Raw genomic sequence first — 17,984 nt, 5'->3', positions numbered from 1 at the left:
TGTCCTTGTGATGATCTTGATTATCTTATCTCAATAAAGTTACTTCAGAAAGTGTCCACCAAACTAATAAAGGTGAATAAGTTCCGATTCAAGTTTGTCTGATAAACTCTATGTGATCTTTGAACCAGACAAAGAATGAGCCAAACATTATTTTAATGCAGATTTTGTTATTTACTCCCCACCCCAATCAAACTCTTAACTCCATGATAAAGTTGGTAAAAACATGTTTGACTGTTTTTTAATCTTATAACAACATACAAAAGAAACAACCCGAGTCCCTGCTGAAAGACTTTTTTGGGCGACAGGGTCACAAAATGGTTCAATTCATGTATTTTTGTACAAATTGTCCAGAAGTGTAGAAAAAGTTGAAAAAAGAAGTCTTATCAAAGTGATTTCATAGTTGTAAAAAAAAAAAAAAAAAAGCAAACGCCCCCCCACCTCCAAAAAAGAAACAAGGCACTGACAACTGAAAAGGATTTTTTTTTTTAAAAGAAGTCTAGAACTCCAACAGCAGAAAACAGGATGTGGAGGGAGAGGAGCAACAAGCAGAGTTTGAGACTGTGGGTCGAGTATAAATAACCAGGATTGAAAAAAATACAGTACATTAAACACTATACTGTCAGAGGTAAGTCTCCACGGGTCTGTTTGCTCCTCACAATCAGTCATGTGCATGTCCGTGCACACACATATGTAAACACTTAGTGCTCCGCCTGTTCCTCTGTATCACACAATACAGCCCTATAAAGTGCACTCGAACAAGACCTCTGTGCTCAGGAGTTCTGAAAGACCGGATTGGTGTCTCTTGAGCGTGAACGGAGATGGAGAGAGAGAGGAGAGAGGACAGTTGGAGTGCAGAAGGGGAGAAACGCATTGAGTGGTAGCGATCCTTAATGAAGACCATGCCCTTCACATCAAGTGGGTTGAAAGATTGGTCAGATCACCTTGTTCCAGAAGTCTCAGGTTTAAATGCAGTGACCATTTGTTTGCTTTGAGTGGAAATAAATAAATAGGCTAAATTAATTTGTGGAAATGATCCCTCCCTCCCTCACTCTCTTCCTTCCTTTCTTTAGCTTCGTTATGCGTGTGTACAGCATACAGCCGTGAGGGAGGTGAAAGTACTGCACTTCCTCCTATCAACCCCCAAGCTCTACACCCCCCCACTCATGTCAGCCATATTAGATCTCTCTCTTCTAGCTATTCATCACCAGAATCTCTTCTGAGGTTTGCTCTGCTCTGCCTGTCTTTCAACTATCCTTTCCTCCACACGTTCTTCCTGTATTTCATTCTATTCTCTCTCTCTCTCTCTCTCACTTGCTTGCTCACTCTCCTTTCTCCTCCCTTTCACATTTTGCGGATGACCAGCACAGTGGTGAGAACTCCTGCCAGGAAGACCCCGACGGTCTGCCATGTTGGCGTGCCGAAGTAGGAGCGAATGCCCTCCTGAAAGACACAAAACCTTCAGGGTTACTGGAGATAATCATGCCATCAATTACGCACTTACATTTACATTTACATTTATGGCGACAGCTGGTTGGGGCTAGAGTCGAAAGTGGATTTTAACTCCAACACTGACAGTTCTACGTAAACAACATAAAGCAGTGTAACTATGCTGTACTGTACTGTACTGTTTGATCATGACCCGCTTCAGCCTCTCCTGCACTGGAGCCTCCTGTCTCATCCTTCACACTCGCAGGTGTCTTTCCCTGCATTCAGTAGTGAGATACTAAATCTAGTTCGATTTCAATAGAGTTTTAGCACAGACCATGATGTTACTCAGTGGCGTAACGTAGTTACGACGGGCTCAGGTGCAGGCTATTATGACGGGCCCTAGTCAGTGGCATAAGGCAGTGGTTCCCAAACATTTTACAGTCTCATACCCCCTTTTTTTCATGTTTGTAACCGTTGTTGTTACATCTCTGTGTTGAGTTCACAAGAAGTGAAAACATTGCCACCCTAAAGTCAACAGCTCAAGTCAAAACAGAGAAGTAAACCCTGGAACCAGGCCCTTTTCTGTGAGTAAAGTTAGGTCAGCTCCAGGTATGGGATATACCAAGACTGCTGATTGAGATTGGAATGATTAGTTTTATCTGACTATTCTGTAATTTACCCTAAGTAATTCACATATATTTTGTGCTGCCAACCTACATGCAGCAATTCATTAATTATTTGCCTTGTTAATTAGCTAGCTAACCAACCCTGGCTATCCTGGAAAACTAGCAACTCCCAAAAACCTGTCATATTACTTACAACACATTTTCGTAACTGACAAATGTTTTGCTGCATAAAATGCTTACAAATTCATCTCAGATTTTAAACCATCATGAAATTGAAGTACACATACAAACTTCTACAAGTGGGGACCTGGTTAAATCAGGAAGCATCACATAAACTATGTACAATATGACAGTCATCATCATGTCCACCGTCACCTGTTGAAGTGTCAGGATAGCTGAGAAAAACCAAGGTTCTGTTCTTACCCATCCGCCTTGCTCACGGATCCAGTTTACCAAATGATCACGCAGGTAGTCTACAGTCCAATTTATGATGGTGCGTATGATGTCAGGCACCCTTGTCAGTAAAGCCTGATGTACAAGAGAAAGAAGATGATTGGTTGAAAGAAATGAGGAAGCAAGGACACACCAACGAGATTATGATTTGTTGAGGCAGTCTAGCAATCATACAGAGGGGGTTAAGTGTGAGTAAGATGCCTAGATGCATAAAACAAACGTGAATGTAGAGAGTAACAGGACAGTGAATGAAGAGAGTAAAAGAACAGAGGATGTAGAGAGTGAAAGAACAGTGGATGTAGATAGTGAAAGAACAGTGAATATAGAGAGGAAAAGAACAGTGAATGTAGAGAGTGAAAGAACAGCCATAGGTCTCACCTTGATGACTAGTCGGCAGGCAAAGTAGAAGAGTGCCACTACCCTGCCCCAGTTGAACTTTCCATCGGAGAAGATCTCGCGGGCCACCTTCACAAACACCTCCTTGGTGGGCTGCAGAGCTGAGTCATCGATCAAGCTGAGAAGAAGAATTGGTGCATGAGAGGAGAGAGAGAGGACGTGAGAAACAACCACCATCTGGAAATCCATCCCTGAGATGTATATGCGTGTTTTGCTGAGGTGTCTGAATGCATTATCCTATCTCCCAAATCGCCATGCATTGAATCCCCAGCCGAGTGCTTGCCAAACACTTGCCTGGTATGACCAGGGACACATTCGCAGAATGTCACCATCACAATGATCGATGGGGAAACTGAGTTGGGGAAAGCCAGGACAGAACCAGGCTAGCAAAACACCTCTCCCTCCACCTGCTGCTAAGTGACTGTACCAGCACCCCACATTGGCACGGATTCCTTCACAGACTCTGGGGCTTGGTGACGCTGCCCCCTTCTGGCCACAGTGAGAAGACACAGGCGTACCTCTTCAGCTGCATGTTGTTGTCCAGTTCGTCTCCGATCTGCTGTAGACACTGTGCCAGTTTCTTGTGGTTGGGGTTGGACAGCTCCCTCCCCCCCAGCTGGCTCCGAGTCACCTCTGCCTCTGGGTCACCATGACGACGCACCCGCTCATATATAAATCTAAGTACAGCGATGAATGAAGCATTACAGTTTGGATGAGGGTGACAGACAGACAGAGAGAAAGAGACAGACAGGGAGAGAAAAAGAAAGAAGGGAACGTGAGGAGATGGACTAAATTCCAATAACTAATCACATTCACTAAGAGAGCACAGAATCAGATTAAGTGCAGGTGTTTACAGGTCTATCTGAACTGAAAGCCAGGCCTTCAAAGCCGGCTGCATGACGAAATCCCTCTTCATCATATTCAGTTCTGTGTAACTGAGTCATATTTCAGACACACTGACATAAGGACACGTACTCTTTCAATAAATCAGCTCCCACCTCCAGGACGTTATCATTGGGATTACCTGCTGAGACAAAAACAAGTAGTTCAGAAGAGAAAGTATCAACCCAAACCCTAAGGCCTACTGCACATAAACTGGCCAACCTTTGCACAATCCCTTGTTTTATAGCCTCTTCTAACAAAGACAAACTAAAAACAAAACTGTGATTACGTCATACTTACGCAATCACATTAATTAAGTTACAGTAGGAAACATAAAATTAACTTTTTACACAACAGGGCTCACTTGCTTTATATTTCAAAAACGAAACCTAAGTATCACTAACGTCACTGTAACAGCTATTGATTTGACTCAATAGCCTGGTATGAAAACGTCGTAAAGCTTTGAGTGCCCTGCAACCAGTGTTCCGAATCGCTACATTTTGCTTCTAAATTGGATCTTTCCAAATGGAACCAAAACAACTTCAAACGTCGACTGACAGCATTGGACTAATATGTGAACGACGGCCACGGTGCCACCACTCCTACGCGTTGTATGAGTATGATAGCGAAGGAGTGTTGTTGGGTAGCGAGCTAGCGCACTAGCAGAGTAGCCTCTCAAAATTAAACAGCTTGATGTCATCATAGCCTCGTTCATACGTTAGCGTTTGTTGGCTATGGCGTTGTAACAATGTCGACCCGTCAATGAGCGCAGGTTGCAGTAAACAGACCATGTCTAACAGGCAACTTGACCAAACCGAACCAGATATATTCCAAATATTGACATATTTTCATATAAATGTTTCTTACCCACATCGCCTCCTCCGGGCAGGGAAGCCATGTTCCGATGAAAATATTGTCCTTTGCTTCCGTCTGTCGTCATCTGACAGAGGAAAGGAAGTTTGTGCTTTCAAGAAGTGATACAGTCCTGGGTTTTCGTTTTGTGTTAATTAGTAATACTGACACAAATTCGACCAAGAATGAAATTAGGTTTGATAAATATTTTGTTAAATATAGAGATTAACGTCCGGTCAAAAATAAACGCGGTCTGTGTTGTTTTAGCTAAAACATTCAGAAAAACAACAACAGATCACAGCGAAAAAAAGCGCCCCATCTACATCACATCCGGTCGATGGTGACTTTGGGCCTCCGTGCGCATGTGTAGTTCTCTTTACGACTCGGTTGGCGAAGATGGCGGACGCCCAGGTATGCTCCGGGCTAACGCGTGGCTGGAAAAAAATGCTTTGAAAGACGTTTAATTTGAGTCTTTTATCGTGTGTTTTTACGTATGTGGCAAAGTATGACACAGGGAAGGCATTAATGCCTGTTTTGACCGAATGCGCCGTTAGAAAGCCGAATTATTACTAGAGGCGAGAACACGTTGTTGTACAATGTGGGCTCAGCCATCAGGCCTCTGTTGTATTAACGGTGATTAGGAACGAAAGCTGCCGTGCTAGTTTTTCTTCGATCTTCTTTCATGCCGAGTACTTAACATATTTGCCATGTGCGCTGAGTTTAATATTTATAACGCACCGAGAAAATGTCTCGCTTATAATAGCTATTTTGTGCGTTTGAGTCCACGCTATATAATTGGCCAAAATCAGGCACTAGAAAGCAGCTAGCCACGCTGCTAATGTTAGCAGGAAGTCCAGGTCCCCTTTTTATAAGGCGGCTTTTGCCTTAAGAAAATTGGAGTTGGTTGATTAATGGGACTTAGTAACTAACTTCAACAATGACTCGCATTTGGAAGCTGGTGTATGAAGTCCGGAGAGCGACCTCTACTAGTTTTTGACTCGAAGTCACTTGTTTTTTTTGGATTCTAGAAGTTACATTGGATTTTGAAGTAGTTTTCTACAAAATGTTGGATTTTGCACATGGAATGAACAGTTGGTTAAAGCTGCAAATGATGTCTTTCTCACGATGGTCTTCCAAGTCTATGGCTTTGACGATAACGCCTACAGGCATTACTGATGCAGTTGGTCAAAACTTAAGTTTTAAGTTAACAAGTAATCTGACGTTAAACGTCTTGCCATCCCTGACCAGTGTTCACAGCAGTAACATAAACATGTGTTTCTTCTTCAGAACGAGAGGGCTTATCAGAAGCAGCCCACCATCTTCCAGAACAAGAAGCGTGTTCTGGTTCCAGATGGCAAAGACGTGACCAAGGAGAAACTCAAGCGCTATCACAGAAATGTAGGCTTGGGCTTCAAGACTCCAAGAGAGGTGAGCAGAATATTGTGGTTCAGATGGATTTGCATGAGGTGTGCACAGGTTCTGTGTTGTGTTGCTGAAAACTACACTAGTATGTGACTAATTGCAGCTGCAAATGATTTTCTCACGATGGTCTTCCAAGCCCCAAGGGCTCTGACGATAATGCCTTAAGGCTATGCTGATGCAGCCCCATCTGTTGAAATTGAGACTTTTGTGTGAAGGATTGCAATAAAGTCTTAATGTTCTTTGCAGGCTATGGAAGGCACTTACATTGACAAGAAATGCCCCTTTACTGGAAATGTGTCCATCCGTGGTCGTATTCTTTCAGGTAAGGACCTATAACATTATTTTGCTGCTGGTTTATGACATGTCAGGCCTAACTCTGTAAGAGCATCAACTTTGAGCTTTTGTGCAAAGTTCTGGTCCTGGATAGGTAGCCTAACATGTTTAACTGCCATTCATTTTTACAGTGCAGCAAGTGATGTTTTCTCACGATGGTCTTCCAAGTCCTAAGACTTTGACGAAATCGCCTTTTGGCAACACTGATGCAGCCAGTTATATGTTACCCTATGAAGTGCCACATTTTCTTTTCTTTTGTTTGAATACCTCTGCTGTTCTGTCTTCTCCTACAGGTGTTGTGACCAAGATGAAGATGCAGAAGACCATTGTCATCAGACGGGACTACCTGCATTACATCCGCAAGTACAACAGGTTTGAGAAGAGGCACAAGAACATGTCTGTCCATCTTTCCCCTTGCTTTAGGTAAGTCAAAGCGACCTCTGTACTAGTTTTTGACTCAAACTCACTTGGTTTTTGGGTTCTGAAGTACTGTTTTCTGCAAAATGTTGGATTTTGCACATGGAATGAACAGTTGGCTAAAGCTGCAAATGATGTCTTTCTCACGATGGTCTTCCAAGTCTATGGCTTTGACGATAACGCCTACAGGCATTACTGATGCATTTGGTCAACTTATTCAAATTAACCCAGTTGAGTGAATCATCTTGAGTAAGCATTTTTGTTTCCCCAGGGATGTTTCTCCGGGTGACATTGTCACAGTTGGAGAGTGCAGACCCCTCAGCAAAACTGTGAGGTTCAACGTCCTGAAAGTCACCAAGGCAGCCGGTGCCAAGAAACAGTTCCAGAAGTTTTAAATGGCATTGTCAAGAAACCTTATGGGTTGTATTCTGAGCGAGAAATAAAACATCTGTTGTCTACAAAGACTGAGTATTTTGCCTTTTTATAAAGTTTACAAAGCCACACCAATTGAACGTTACCTAATACCAGTTGAATGAGTGCAAAATGGCTTTTTCATTAGTAATGACATGACCATTTGATATGTCTAAGACTGCATGCAACTTTTTTTGCTAAATTTTGTTGACTTGTGTGTAGGCTAAGATGTCATCTCAATAAAATATAGCCCCAAACAGCCCAACAGGGTATAGTTCCCATGGAAAGTTGATGGCAAGCACTCACAGCAAGTTGCATGTCCACTGACTAAAGATTAGCAGAGATAGGAGCTCACTTCCTGCTTTGCAGCCTAATTAGAAACTAAAAAATCTGTCTGACCACTGTCGTAAGGCTTTGTCTGAATACCAGCTTTCAAAGGTTTTAATGCACCAATAAGGAGTTCTGTTCCAAAACTAGCAAGTTAACTATCTAAAAGGTGTGCAAAAACCTTGCAAACACCACCAACAGCCCAGTTGACACTGATGTAAGCTTGCCAACACATCTAACTTGTCTTTTGGAAGTATAGCTGTCATGTGATGCTGTGAAGGTGTTTCTTCCATTTTTGCAGGTTCCAGCCCAGAACACAACTATATAGGGCATACCCTGGATTGCTAGTGGGAAAGATGAGAGTTTGTGTCCTTCACATTGATGGAGTATCAATTTCCATCAACATGACCATATGCTATCAAATGAATTTGAGGATAATACCAAAACTATCTGTCTATAAAACCATACCTCAAAAAGTGTAAAATTGTTGCATAGTGTTATTTTAAATGAAATCCAGTACAGCAGCCACATACTTTTGGTTGACATGAAATGATTATGTCCCATCTTGGGGATGTCACCAGACATACCGGTAATCACTTATTATTATTAAACAAAAAGCCTTTTTTGTGGCGTTTTTCTTTTTGCATAACCTCTGGAGGTGGTCCCCAAGGTGATGCACCAAGTGTGGTGATATGACCTAATTTTATGTTTGGTGGCTTTGCTGCCAATTTTGACTGGCTGTGACGAACGCTTTCATATATCAATTCATATCACATTTGTGAGGCCTCGTCTTTGAATCATCATTCCCAATTTTGGTGAGGATTGGAACAGATTGTGGCCTGTAAAAAAACTAATATGGCAGAAACTGACATCAAGGGGCATAGCATTCAAAATTTCAAAACTTTTCACCATATGGTTTTAGGACTCCGATGACAGAAGAAAGAAGATGAATAAGAATCACTGCTTTGCCAGATCTGAACAGATTCAGCTGTTGCATTCTGAAATGGTAGGGCCTTCTGATTAACTGTATGTATTGCTGTGTTTTCTTTTACTTGTTTGGTTGGCTATCCCTGTAATAATCAGCTCTACTTAAAACTAAAAGATTGGCTTATAGTTGACTTGGACAGGTGGTATTTTTTTTTTTTGCGTTCCCTGCATCCTGCAGATCACTAATGCTTTCTTTTAGTGAGCCCTCACATTCTAAGTATTCGTTTAAGTTTACTTTCGCTGATTACAGTCATGCTTATCATGAAGCAGTAAAACTATATCCACATATTTAATGCCAAGTTCAAGGTGCAGTTCTATGAGCTGATCCATTTCGTGGTGTTGCATGTTAGAGGCAAATAGACCAAGAGTAGTGGGATCGCAAAAGGATTGTGAGGTAATGCAAAATGTAGGCTATTGCGTGGGAACACAAAACGCATTGCAAGGGAATGTAAAACTTCCCTTGCAAAGTTGATGGCAAGCACTCACCGCAAGTTGCATGTCCACTAACCAAAGATTAGCAGCGATAGGAGCTCAGTTTCCGCTTGGCATAATTAGAAAATAATAACTCTGTCTGGCTTAGCCAAAGTAGGCCACTTTGACATTTACAGCAGGTAGTATGCAATCTGTTTGTCTTATTTAGATGTTGCATTGCCTCCAGCATTGGTCCCATGTGGTTCATGTGGACTGATTCACCTGGGGCACCTAGATGTTTATTTAGCAGTGGTAGACTAGAAACCTAAGGGAAAACATACATGAAGCAGCGGCATCTTCTGGCTTGATATCTTTATTGCTTACGGCAAACTGGTGTAAGTCAATTTAACCCTCCAGTTGTCTCTCCCGGGTCAAAATGAGCCGCCTTCACTAAACCCCCAAAATATAATGAATGTTAAACACCAAATATTTTTCCCTGTTTTCCCTCTTCACCATTTTTGTGGTGTGTAACTGATTATGATTATTTGATCATGATTTTGACTGTTGGGTCATTTTGACCCGAAGACAATATTAGTCCCTTTTTTTTTGTACAGCTTACCTGGAAATATGAATAAAGGCAACATTTCACTTTTTCTAATGTTGCGGTCAATCTAGGAAAAGTGGCCAGGTAATTTTGACCCAAAGACAACAGGAGGGTTAAAGGCATCAGTCAGCCACTAGGCTAGGCAATGGTATAAACAGTATTTATTCTAATTAACACAAAACACTTGCTAGACTAAACAGGCAGTAGCCTGCAAGCAAGATTTAGGCCAAGTGCAGTCAGTCAACTAGCCCATCTTATCTATCTTGATAACAGTTCATCAACGCATAGGTCTATAGCTCCAAGTGTCATTAAAACGCCCCTTTTATTCACACAGGGTTGTAGTTCAACATAATTAGTGCTGTCAAGCAATACATTAACTACAGATTCATCTAAATTAATCGCCTACATGAATTTGCCGAACCATGTAAAAATCCGTTAGATTTTCCATTGACGTGAAATGACAAAGTACATGAGCCTTGGCAGTATGATGTTCACCACATTTAATGACAAACAGAGCCCCTAAAGTCGCATAAGGTGATTTTTTTTTATTTTAAGCACACAAGATGCAATCTTGTCTCGTGAGCACAACATAAAAATATCACTTTACAGACCTTAAACAACGGATACTTCAAGTAACTTTATTTTATTTTAGTTTTCTTTATCCCTGATTAACCCATCTCACAGTTTGTCTATAACTAGCAAGCTAAATAACCGTCAGACTACGCCAACAACTAAAGGACTGATAAAATCTTCTGGAATAGCCTACTCCTCGAAAACGAGGTGATGTATACAAATAACTCCACGATATGTCTGTAGACCTAGCATCCAACTACCAAACTACCAACTACAAAAACATTGAGGCTATTAGGCTACCGAACTATTAGACTACTATATCCATAGGCTACAATATAGCCGCCGCTGAGCGATGCACAGTCAAGGGACATGCAAAGAGTGCGATTAATATGCGTCATTTTCAATGTTCCAACACTATAAAACAATATTTTAAAAAGAATAGCCTACGTAATTTTGAAACTAGCTATAATGTCATTTTTGCAACTTTTAATGCCAATTGACTGCTTGCTTCCATATTCAGAGAAGGGCTGATGTAAGTTTACATATTTATGATGTTACTAAAATACTACCTGCTGGGCAGAGTTTTTGTCTGATGCATAGCCTACACTTCTGGCTTTGAATGACGTCGCAAGTATCAGAGACGCAACAATGAAATACATGCGACATATGACATGGGGTGTAAAAACGCACCATTTCGTAATATAATGCAGGCTACAGTGCGCCCAGTTCACCTCACGAACACGCCTGCTGTACACCTTCGGTAAGGCAGTCTTGACAAGGAGTTTGTTATTAGAGGAATAGCTAGCTCCTTTTTTTTTTTTATTACAACAAAATCCAATTTGCCCTTAGCTCACCTGATAGTCATATTTAACATTTAAGCACTTTGCACATTAGCACTTTGTAGTTATTTACTAAATGTCTCTGTGATCTACAGGTCAGCTGAACTTAAGTTCGGTAGATGAGGAAGGGTATCTTCCACAAGTACCCTACAGTGGACAGGCAGGGAGGTCTTTGGCTGCATTTACCATAACCAGTCCCAAAAATTAGAGGTGAGTCTGCCATTGGTCATTTTACACCACTCTTCATGAATCAGACAAAGATTAACAGAGTTCTTTAGTTTTCAAGCGAAGAACTTACCCCCTGTTAAGGTTTTTTCTTAGGTGGAATAAGTAAGGGGTTTTGATTACAGTGCTAGGCTAATAAAACAAAATTTCATCCTGTTCTCATCACAAGTAACCGGAGGACTTTGCCCCAAGCCAGCCAGTTGATTCAGCCAATAACAGAGAAACTGATTAAGTTTAGCATCACCCTCAAGTTTGTCTGTTTAGTCTGTTAGTCTGCGCCATTACATATTCTTCTACAGTCACATGTTCTAATTAGTATACATGCAAAGGTGTTTCATTGCTCAAACAGCCTACATTTCATATACTACTTTTGGTCTGTGCTGAAATTGTACTGACTGTATTTCTGCTTTCCTGCATTTTGCAGACATTGCTGTCTAACACGTAGTGGTGAACATGGAGGACTCTGACCAATCCTCCCAAGCAACTGAAACTCCATGTCTGCCAGGCACCTCATCGGAGAAGGACAGAAATGACCTCTTGTTTGATATTATGAGACTACCCATGATGTATGCCCTCATAAATATCTTTATAATAAATATCAGTGTAGACATAGTTCACCTTTACATTGTGTTTTCTGAAATATTGGCATTAAGCACACTGATTTCTCCTACAGACAGTTCCAGGCAATTTGTAGTGGAATACGCAACAATGTGAGTATGAATACTAAATAAACATATGGCATTAATTTGGAATAGGAAATATCCTCATTTTGCAAAATGTCTTTAAATCTCATAAAAGATGTCACCTGACGAGCTTGCAAAGATGGTCTCCTCATGGACTGAGGATCGAGTCAGGAAAAACATCCTCCAAACCATGGCAGAACTAGAGGAAAAAACTAACATCCTCTCTTCTAGCTATCAAGATCGGTCAGATATACAAATTACCATCAGATTATTATTTATATATAAATTACTATTTATTATGGCTGACTTGCCTTCACTTTACTTGCATTCATAGTGTTATCTCATTCAGAATGTACTAAAGAACACCTGTATGACTGAAATGTGTATACCAGTTCAAGAAATTGGTGTGTAACCTCTCAAACTGTAAACAACACAAACTGAATAGAGTAACATTTTCAAGCAACTTCCTTTAAACATCACTTTATGAGCTGAATATATTTTGCCTGTATTTGACTGGTCACAGACTGCGGCATAACAATGATGAAGACCAGAAGAAAAAGGAGATTGGAGAAGTACCTGATGTCCAGCTGGCTCCGGTGACAAAAGAAGTCTTTGTCACTGTTCTTGACTCCTTGAAGGGGCCCTCTAGTGACGAAAACAAAGCTGGAAGTAAACAACATTTTATAAGATACGTTCATGGGATGGCTGACAAAATTAAGGACTTCCCAAAACTCTTTAAGGTAGCTCACAAGCGGTCCAAGGAGCTGAAAATCACACCAGCACTTTGTGAGAGTATCTCTGAGCTTCTGGCCCTTCCAGATCCAGATAGGAGGGCAAAATACACGGAGGACGATACAGATAGACTCTGCACTGAAGATGAAATCAGTAGAGCTTCAAAGGATGTCAGTAGCATTCTACTGACACCAGGGGCCTTTTCAAGCCAACATGATGTCAATGAAACCCTAAAGCCACACAGTAGTTCTCCCTCATTGGCCTCTGTCAGGTCTGAGCATGAAGATGCATGTGGAATTGTTGACACTATTGTCACTGATTTAGAAGATCTTTATGAAAGCCTCGAGCCAAAAGAAGTTGAAATGCTCCAAAGCCAAAGTTTGCTAACCCAAATAGAGCCCACTGTAAATAATGATGCCACCCAAAAGAAATTCCACAACAAAGTTTACAGTATTCTGTGTAGCACACAGGTGAAGCTCAGGATGTTTTTCACTATTCACCGTTCACAAGACATCATGCCCAGCTCAAAGACCAATCTACCAACCGAGGACACGTGCCATGACATCCAACCTGAGGATGGCCGTGAATGGCCAAACCAGTCTGATGCTGAAGGTCAGCCTGATGTTCTACTAGAAGAACATGAGGAACTCGTACTCTCCTCTGCCGATGAACAAGCCATTGTTGAATGTGCGGTCATGGACATGCCAGACTCTAAAACAATTAATATCAGGTCTTTGTCTTGTGAGAAGGATGAAGGAGTACCTCCACCAGCAGGCCAACATGAGGCAAAAGATAAGAAACGGGGAATGGGGAAAGGACTGAAAATATTTTTTGTGGAACATAGGGTTTTGCGCCACAAAGCAAAATCCCAGGAAGCGGCTTCTTCCCTTGAGGAGAGTACAGTTGACAACAGTGCTGAAACTGTGTCATGCATCTCTGAGTCAGAACTAGAATCCATGAGTACTTCTTCCATAGCAGCACCTCAGGAGACCACAGTAGTAGAAGTAGCACAGCATTATGTGGCGTCTTCACAGGCACCTCCCCAGTGTTTGGATATTTGTGAGGAGAATGAAACAACATTGACCTCTCTTAGCAAAGACCAGGGAAATGACGTTTCTGTTATTACAGAAAGCTCTGACAGACAAGATAATCATCTCAGCTTAGGGAAGAAATTGAAAAATGTCCTTGTTAGATTCCCATTGTATTCGGCTCTGACAGCAGACTCACTAGAAACAGTTTCCTTCACTGAGGAGGACAAGGCCTGTGAACCTCTGGAACAGTCCATAAGCATTTCCTCCCAAACTGCTCCCCAGGGTGAGGAGTTTTCCCTGATTTCTGACAGAACAGACATTGAGCAGACATGTGAATATGGTGACCTTGACAACATTATTGTCGACACAACAACTGAGAGCTCCATATGTCCTGAGTTCACTCAGGACCCTCCCGGATTGACATCTCCACCTACTGATAATATGGCGAAAGAGGTCATCTTAAATGGCAACCAACCCACCATGGGAAGAAAATTTAAAAGATTATTTTCCAAAAGCTCAAGCTCAGCAAGAACCCCTGTGACCCTTGAACCCACTCAAGACAATGTTTCCTCTTCTGAGGAGATAGCAATTGAGACCTGTGCTCCAGAGGCAGAATCATACCCCTATACGGCAGCTCTACAGCCATCTTTGGGCACATTGCCAGAAACATCTCCATCTGATGACATCTGTGAGGGAGGTGGAACGTCTTTGACAGCCATGAAGCAGGACAAGGAACCTGACCCTACTAAAACCACCCCAGATAGTAAAGATACTCATCTCAGTTTGGGTAAAAGACTGAAAACATTGTTTTGGTCCTCTAAGCCCTTAGACGTAGGGCTTGCCGTGCAGGCAGATGAGGCAGTCCCTGAGGTAGCCCTCACTGTACCCTCTGACATAGCAGAGACTACGAGTGAATGTGCTGAGCTAAGCCATGCTGTCCTTGACACAATTGCCGAGACGTCTCAAAGTCCAGAGAGTCTCTCCCAAGAAATGATTCAAGCATCTCCCATCTTGGAAACAGTGACTTGTGTGACAGTAGTTGATGATGGGATGACTGCTGGCAACAGTCGCAGCATGGGCAATACATTGAAACAGTTCTTTGTCAAATACCCAAAGAACAAAAGCGATGTCCCAGCAGTGCCGATAGTCTCGCAGGAAGCAGTTGAGGAGAGTGCAGATGACATCAGTACTCCTAAAGATGTGTCATGGGCCTCTGAGGCAGCTGTACAGCAATCTGACCACATATCCTCTCAAGAATCTCCCCGACGCGAGGACATTTTTGAGATTGATGGAACTGTATCACCTATAAGCCATGAGAGGGGACCTTCCTCTGACTTGACCAGCCAGACCACAAAAGCTGACCATCTCAGTATTGGTGAGAAGCTGAAACAATTTTTTTTCCGTCCAAAGCACCCAGAAGGTAGCCTTGTTGACACCCAAGGATTCCCCAGTATTTCTGAAGCTACATTAGCTTTGAAAGATGTAACAGATAGAATGCTCCTTAACCTGGATGATGCTTCCACCTCAACTGCAAGGCTAGAACATCTGATATCACGTGGAGTTCTCCGTCCATTCACTGATGACCTGGTGAATCAAGTGTACAGCTTCTTAAATGCCATTGGTAGCTCAGCATCCTGCATTGAGCCCTCTAGGTTTGCCTCTGAATCAGGGATCCCAAAAACAAAGACAAGTGGCCGGCACAGAAGAGAACTTGTTTTGGACTGCAGATCAGAAATGACTCGTGCCTTCACAGAAAGATCTGTTAACATTGTCATTAGGCAACTGCTTGAGATGCTTCTTCCCCTTTCAAAGGATGCTGACACCTCTGGAAGTCACGTGCTTGATGTGGTTACTGACATTATGGCCAAAGAAGTCGTCAACACAATCTCACTGGACCATCTCACTCTGCAGAAGACAGACTCTGAAGTAAGTAACCATTTTTCCTTGCACATAGGTTTATTATTTTTTTTGTAAAAGTTAGCTGAGGACATTAGGGCTGATCCTTCATTTTGGTAAATATCAGAGTTCAACCATGTTTAAGTTTTGCCACCACTTTGTTGAGGTAGTGTATGCCTGAACAGCAAATTGTACATTTCAACACATTTGACACAACTGTTAATCAGGACAGTGACAGCGACAGTGACAGTGACAGTGACAGCGACAGTGGCAGTAGCAGTAGCAGTGGCAGTGGCAGTGACAGTGGCAGTGAAAGTGTTGAAAGCAGCACGGATATTGGGGGTAAGTCAGAATTTCTTTAAAGGCTGATGAAAGACTATTAGGCGTATGGATGCACAACTCACAGGTTGTGTAACTTGAGCTTATTTGGAATCTGTTTTTTTTTCAGTTTCTGGCAGAGATGAAATGAAAAAAACTTTTTTATCTGGGATGCGTGAGGGTTTCTCCAAAGTCTTCAAGTCCAGCAACGTAACTGTGTAACTCTAACCATGAAACAGGAATGATGGCACTTCCCCTTCGCTTCAAACACAAAACCATTAGTAAAAACACTGAGCATCCATTTTGGTGTTAATTTCACCTTTGTTTTGAAAATATAGTACTGTGAGATGGAAGTATACTGCAAACAAAGTTGGGATATGGGACATTTTGCTTGCACTGACTAACTATTAGTGAAGCTTGAAACAGATGAAAGGTGCAACACTGATGAAGTTTTATGGACTGATTACACGGTTTCAAGGACTATATTTTATCAGTGTGTCCACTGGCACTACCATATCTTTGTCTATAATCCTGTGTTGCAAACAATATCCAGCATTTACCTTGTTCATTTTGCACCTCACCGTTGAGTTCACCTTACAAAGAAGTCTACGGTAAGCAATCCAAGTGAGGTTCACTGTGGACAACTGTGTGTGCGTTTGTCTGCCTGTGTGCATTGTAGGAGAAGCTTTAGAAGTTTACTTACAAAGACCTTGCTTTGCATCTGTGAAGGTTTCCCTAACTCTTTAGAGAACAGGGAATGGAATACATCTAGAGAGAAGGGGTGAAAATCATAAGCTTATCAAAAATGTCAGATACTCTATATTGCATGTGATGGGTTTGGTTATGCCTCTGAGTGAGGATTGTGATTTGAAGATCGTGATTCACCAATGTCTCGCATGACTCAATTTACCATAGGGTACCATTTACCCTATATACAATTATTGGCACCCCTAGTGAATTTGAGCAAAACAGGCTATGAAAAATATGTCTTTGCTTTTTATCCTCTTGGTCTTTCACTCAAAATATTCACAAAAATCTTACCTTTTCATTGAAGTAAAATGATTGAAAGAAAAAAAAACAGTTTTCCCCCAAAACATGGGTGCCACAATTATTGGCACCCCTAAAAAATCAGCCTGGAAGAGGACGTGTGTGTACATTGACCCCACTCACCGTGAGGAGGATGGTTCGACTGGCAAAAAAATCTCCAAGGATCACAGCTGGAGAATTGCAGAGGTTAGTTGAGTCTTGGGGTCAGAAAGTCCCCAAAACTACCATCAGACGCCACCTACATCACTGATGGAGATAATTTCCAAACACTGTTAATGACTTAAGAATATAATAATCAAGTGCCTTGTATTATTAATTACCTTATATGAATCATGTACTTATGTAGCAGGAACATGGCTTTTCTGTGTTTCTGCGTGTGTGTAACTTAGAATATTAGGTGCCACTTAGTCTGCATATGTACAAGAGCATGTTTAGACCAGAAGTGATAAGAAGGGTCGAACTGTGCTTCTTCCGACCTTGCAAAACTTCCATCCTTGCCTCGGACGTCAGAAATCCACCACGTGGTTATCTCTGCTGAACGCTAAACTTCTGTCTATATAAACCTTGTGCGATGTGTTTATCATTGCTTCACTTTCAGCCTTGTGCTGGGAGTGAGCCCGATTGCAATTGTTGTTTGTCTAATAAATATACTTATATGCAGCTTCGGAGTCCTAAGGTAACTAGAGTGAATTTTCACCTAACAATCACCACAAGTTGTTTTGGAGGGTTGCCAGAAAAAAGCCTCTGCTGTCAATCAACAACAAACTAAAGCGCCTACAGTTTGCCAAATGTAAGTCTTTCAATGGGACCGAGTTATATGGTCAGATGAGACCAACATAAAGCTTTTTGGCAACAAACATCAAAGGTGGGTTTGGCGTAGACAGACAGATAGCCATACAGAAAAGCACCTCACACCCACTGTGAAGTATGGTGGCGGATCTTTGATGTTGTGAGGCTGTTTTTCTTCCAAAGGCCCTGGACATCTTGTTATCAATCATTGTTTATTCAGGGGAATTGACTGAGCACATAGCTCTTTTACAGCAATGCCCTGATTGAGGGTACAGAATACAGAGGAACAATAAATAAACAAA

At 41.8% G+C, this 17,984-nt stretch overlaps 3 protein-coding genes and 4 non-coding genes across 9 annotated transcripts; 6 read left to right on the top strand and 1 right to left on the bottom strand.

The window, feature by feature from the left end:
• Positions 1 to 207: 207 nt before the first annotated feature.
• On the bottom strand, positions 208 to 4,871 carry LOC105898638 (apoptosis regulator BAX). 2 transcript variants are annotated; one of them, XM_012825681.3, is made up of 6 exons: positions 4,653 to 4,871; positions 3,879 to 3,930; positions 3,422 to 3,580; positions 2,886 to 3,021; positions 2,478 to 2,582; positions 208 to 1,440 (listed from the first exon to the last, which is right to left on the bottom strand). In XM_012825681.3, exons 1-6 carry the CDS (start codon positions 4,723 to 4,725, stop codon positions 1,342 to 1,344), a joined length of 624 nt encoding a protein of 207 aa, XP_012681135.1. In that variant the 5' UTR covers positions 4,726 to 4,871; the 3' UTR covers positions 208 to 1,341. The 2 variants fall into 2 exon arrangements, with proteins under 2 accessions (XP_012681135.1, XP_012681136.1); XM_012825682.3 differs by having other exon boundaries at positions 3,879 to 3,927.
• Positions 4,872 to 4,899: 28 nt separating this feature from the next.
• rps11 (ribosomal protein S11) lies at positions 4,900 to 7,271 on the top strand. The gene is made up of 5 exons (XM_012825686.3): positions 4,900 to 5,048; positions 5,925 to 6,065; positions 6,306 to 6,381; positions 6,686 to 6,815; positions 7,081 to 7,271. Exons 1-5 carry the CDS (start codon positions 5,034 to 5,036, stop codon positions 7,202 to 7,204), a joined length of 486 nt encoding a protein of 161 aa, XP_012681140.1. The 5' UTR covers positions 4,900 to 5,033; the 3' UTR covers positions 7,205 to 7,271.
• LOC116222662 lies at positions 5,741 to 5,822 on the top strand. The gene has a single exon (XR_004164741.1). It is a non-coding gene; the product is annotated as a small nucleolar RNA SNORD35 (small nucleolar RNA).
• On the top strand, positions 6,164 to 6,244 carry LOC116222673. Its single transcript, XR_004164742.1, has one exon. It is a non-coding gene; the product is annotated as a small nucleolar RNA SNORD35 (small nucleolar RNA).
• LOC116222684 lies at positions 6,527 to 6,608 on the top strand. The gene has a single exon (XR_004164743.1). It is a non-coding gene; the product is annotated as a small nucleolar RNA SNORD35 (small nucleolar RNA).
• Positions 6,936 to 7,017, top strand: LOC116222651. Its single transcript, XR_004164740.1, has one exon. It is a non-coding gene; the product is annotated as a small nucleolar RNA SNORD35 (small nucleolar RNA).
• Positions 7,272 to 10,795: 3,524 nt separating the features above from the next.
• Positions 10,796 to 16,147, top strand: LOC122132938. 2 transcript variants are annotated; one of them, XM_042707928.1, is made up of 6 exons: positions 10,796 to 11,171; positions 11,611 to 11,752; positions 11,860 to 11,896; positions 11,985 to 12,112; positions 12,393 to 15,870; positions 15,977 to 16,147. In XM_042707928.1, the coding sequence occupies exons 2-5, from the start codon at positions 11,640 to 11,642 to the stop codon at positions 15,604 to 15,606; spliced, it is 3,492 nt and encodes a 1,163-aa protein (XP_042563862.1). In that variant the 5' UTR covers positions 10,796 to 11,171; positions 11,611 to 11,639; the 3' UTR covers positions 15,607 to 15,870; positions 15,977 to 16,147. The 2 variants fall into 2 exon arrangements, with proteins under 2 accessions (XP_042563862.1, XP_042563863.1); XM_042707929.1 differs by lacking the exon at positions 10,796 to 11,171 and having other exon boundaries at positions 11,428 to 11,752.
• Positions 16,148 to 17,984: the final 1,837 nt, after the last annotated feature.

This window comes from Clupea harengus, chromosome 1 (assembly GCF_900700415.2).
Source record: "Clupea harengus chromosome 1, Ch_v2.0.2, whole genome shotgun sequence".
Lineage (NCBI taxonomy): Eukaryota > Metazoa > Chordata > Actinopteri > Clupeiformes > Clupeidae > Clupea > Clupea harengus.
Note: the sequence above shows the minus strand (reverse complement) of the source record. Positions and strands in the feature narration are given on the sequence as shown.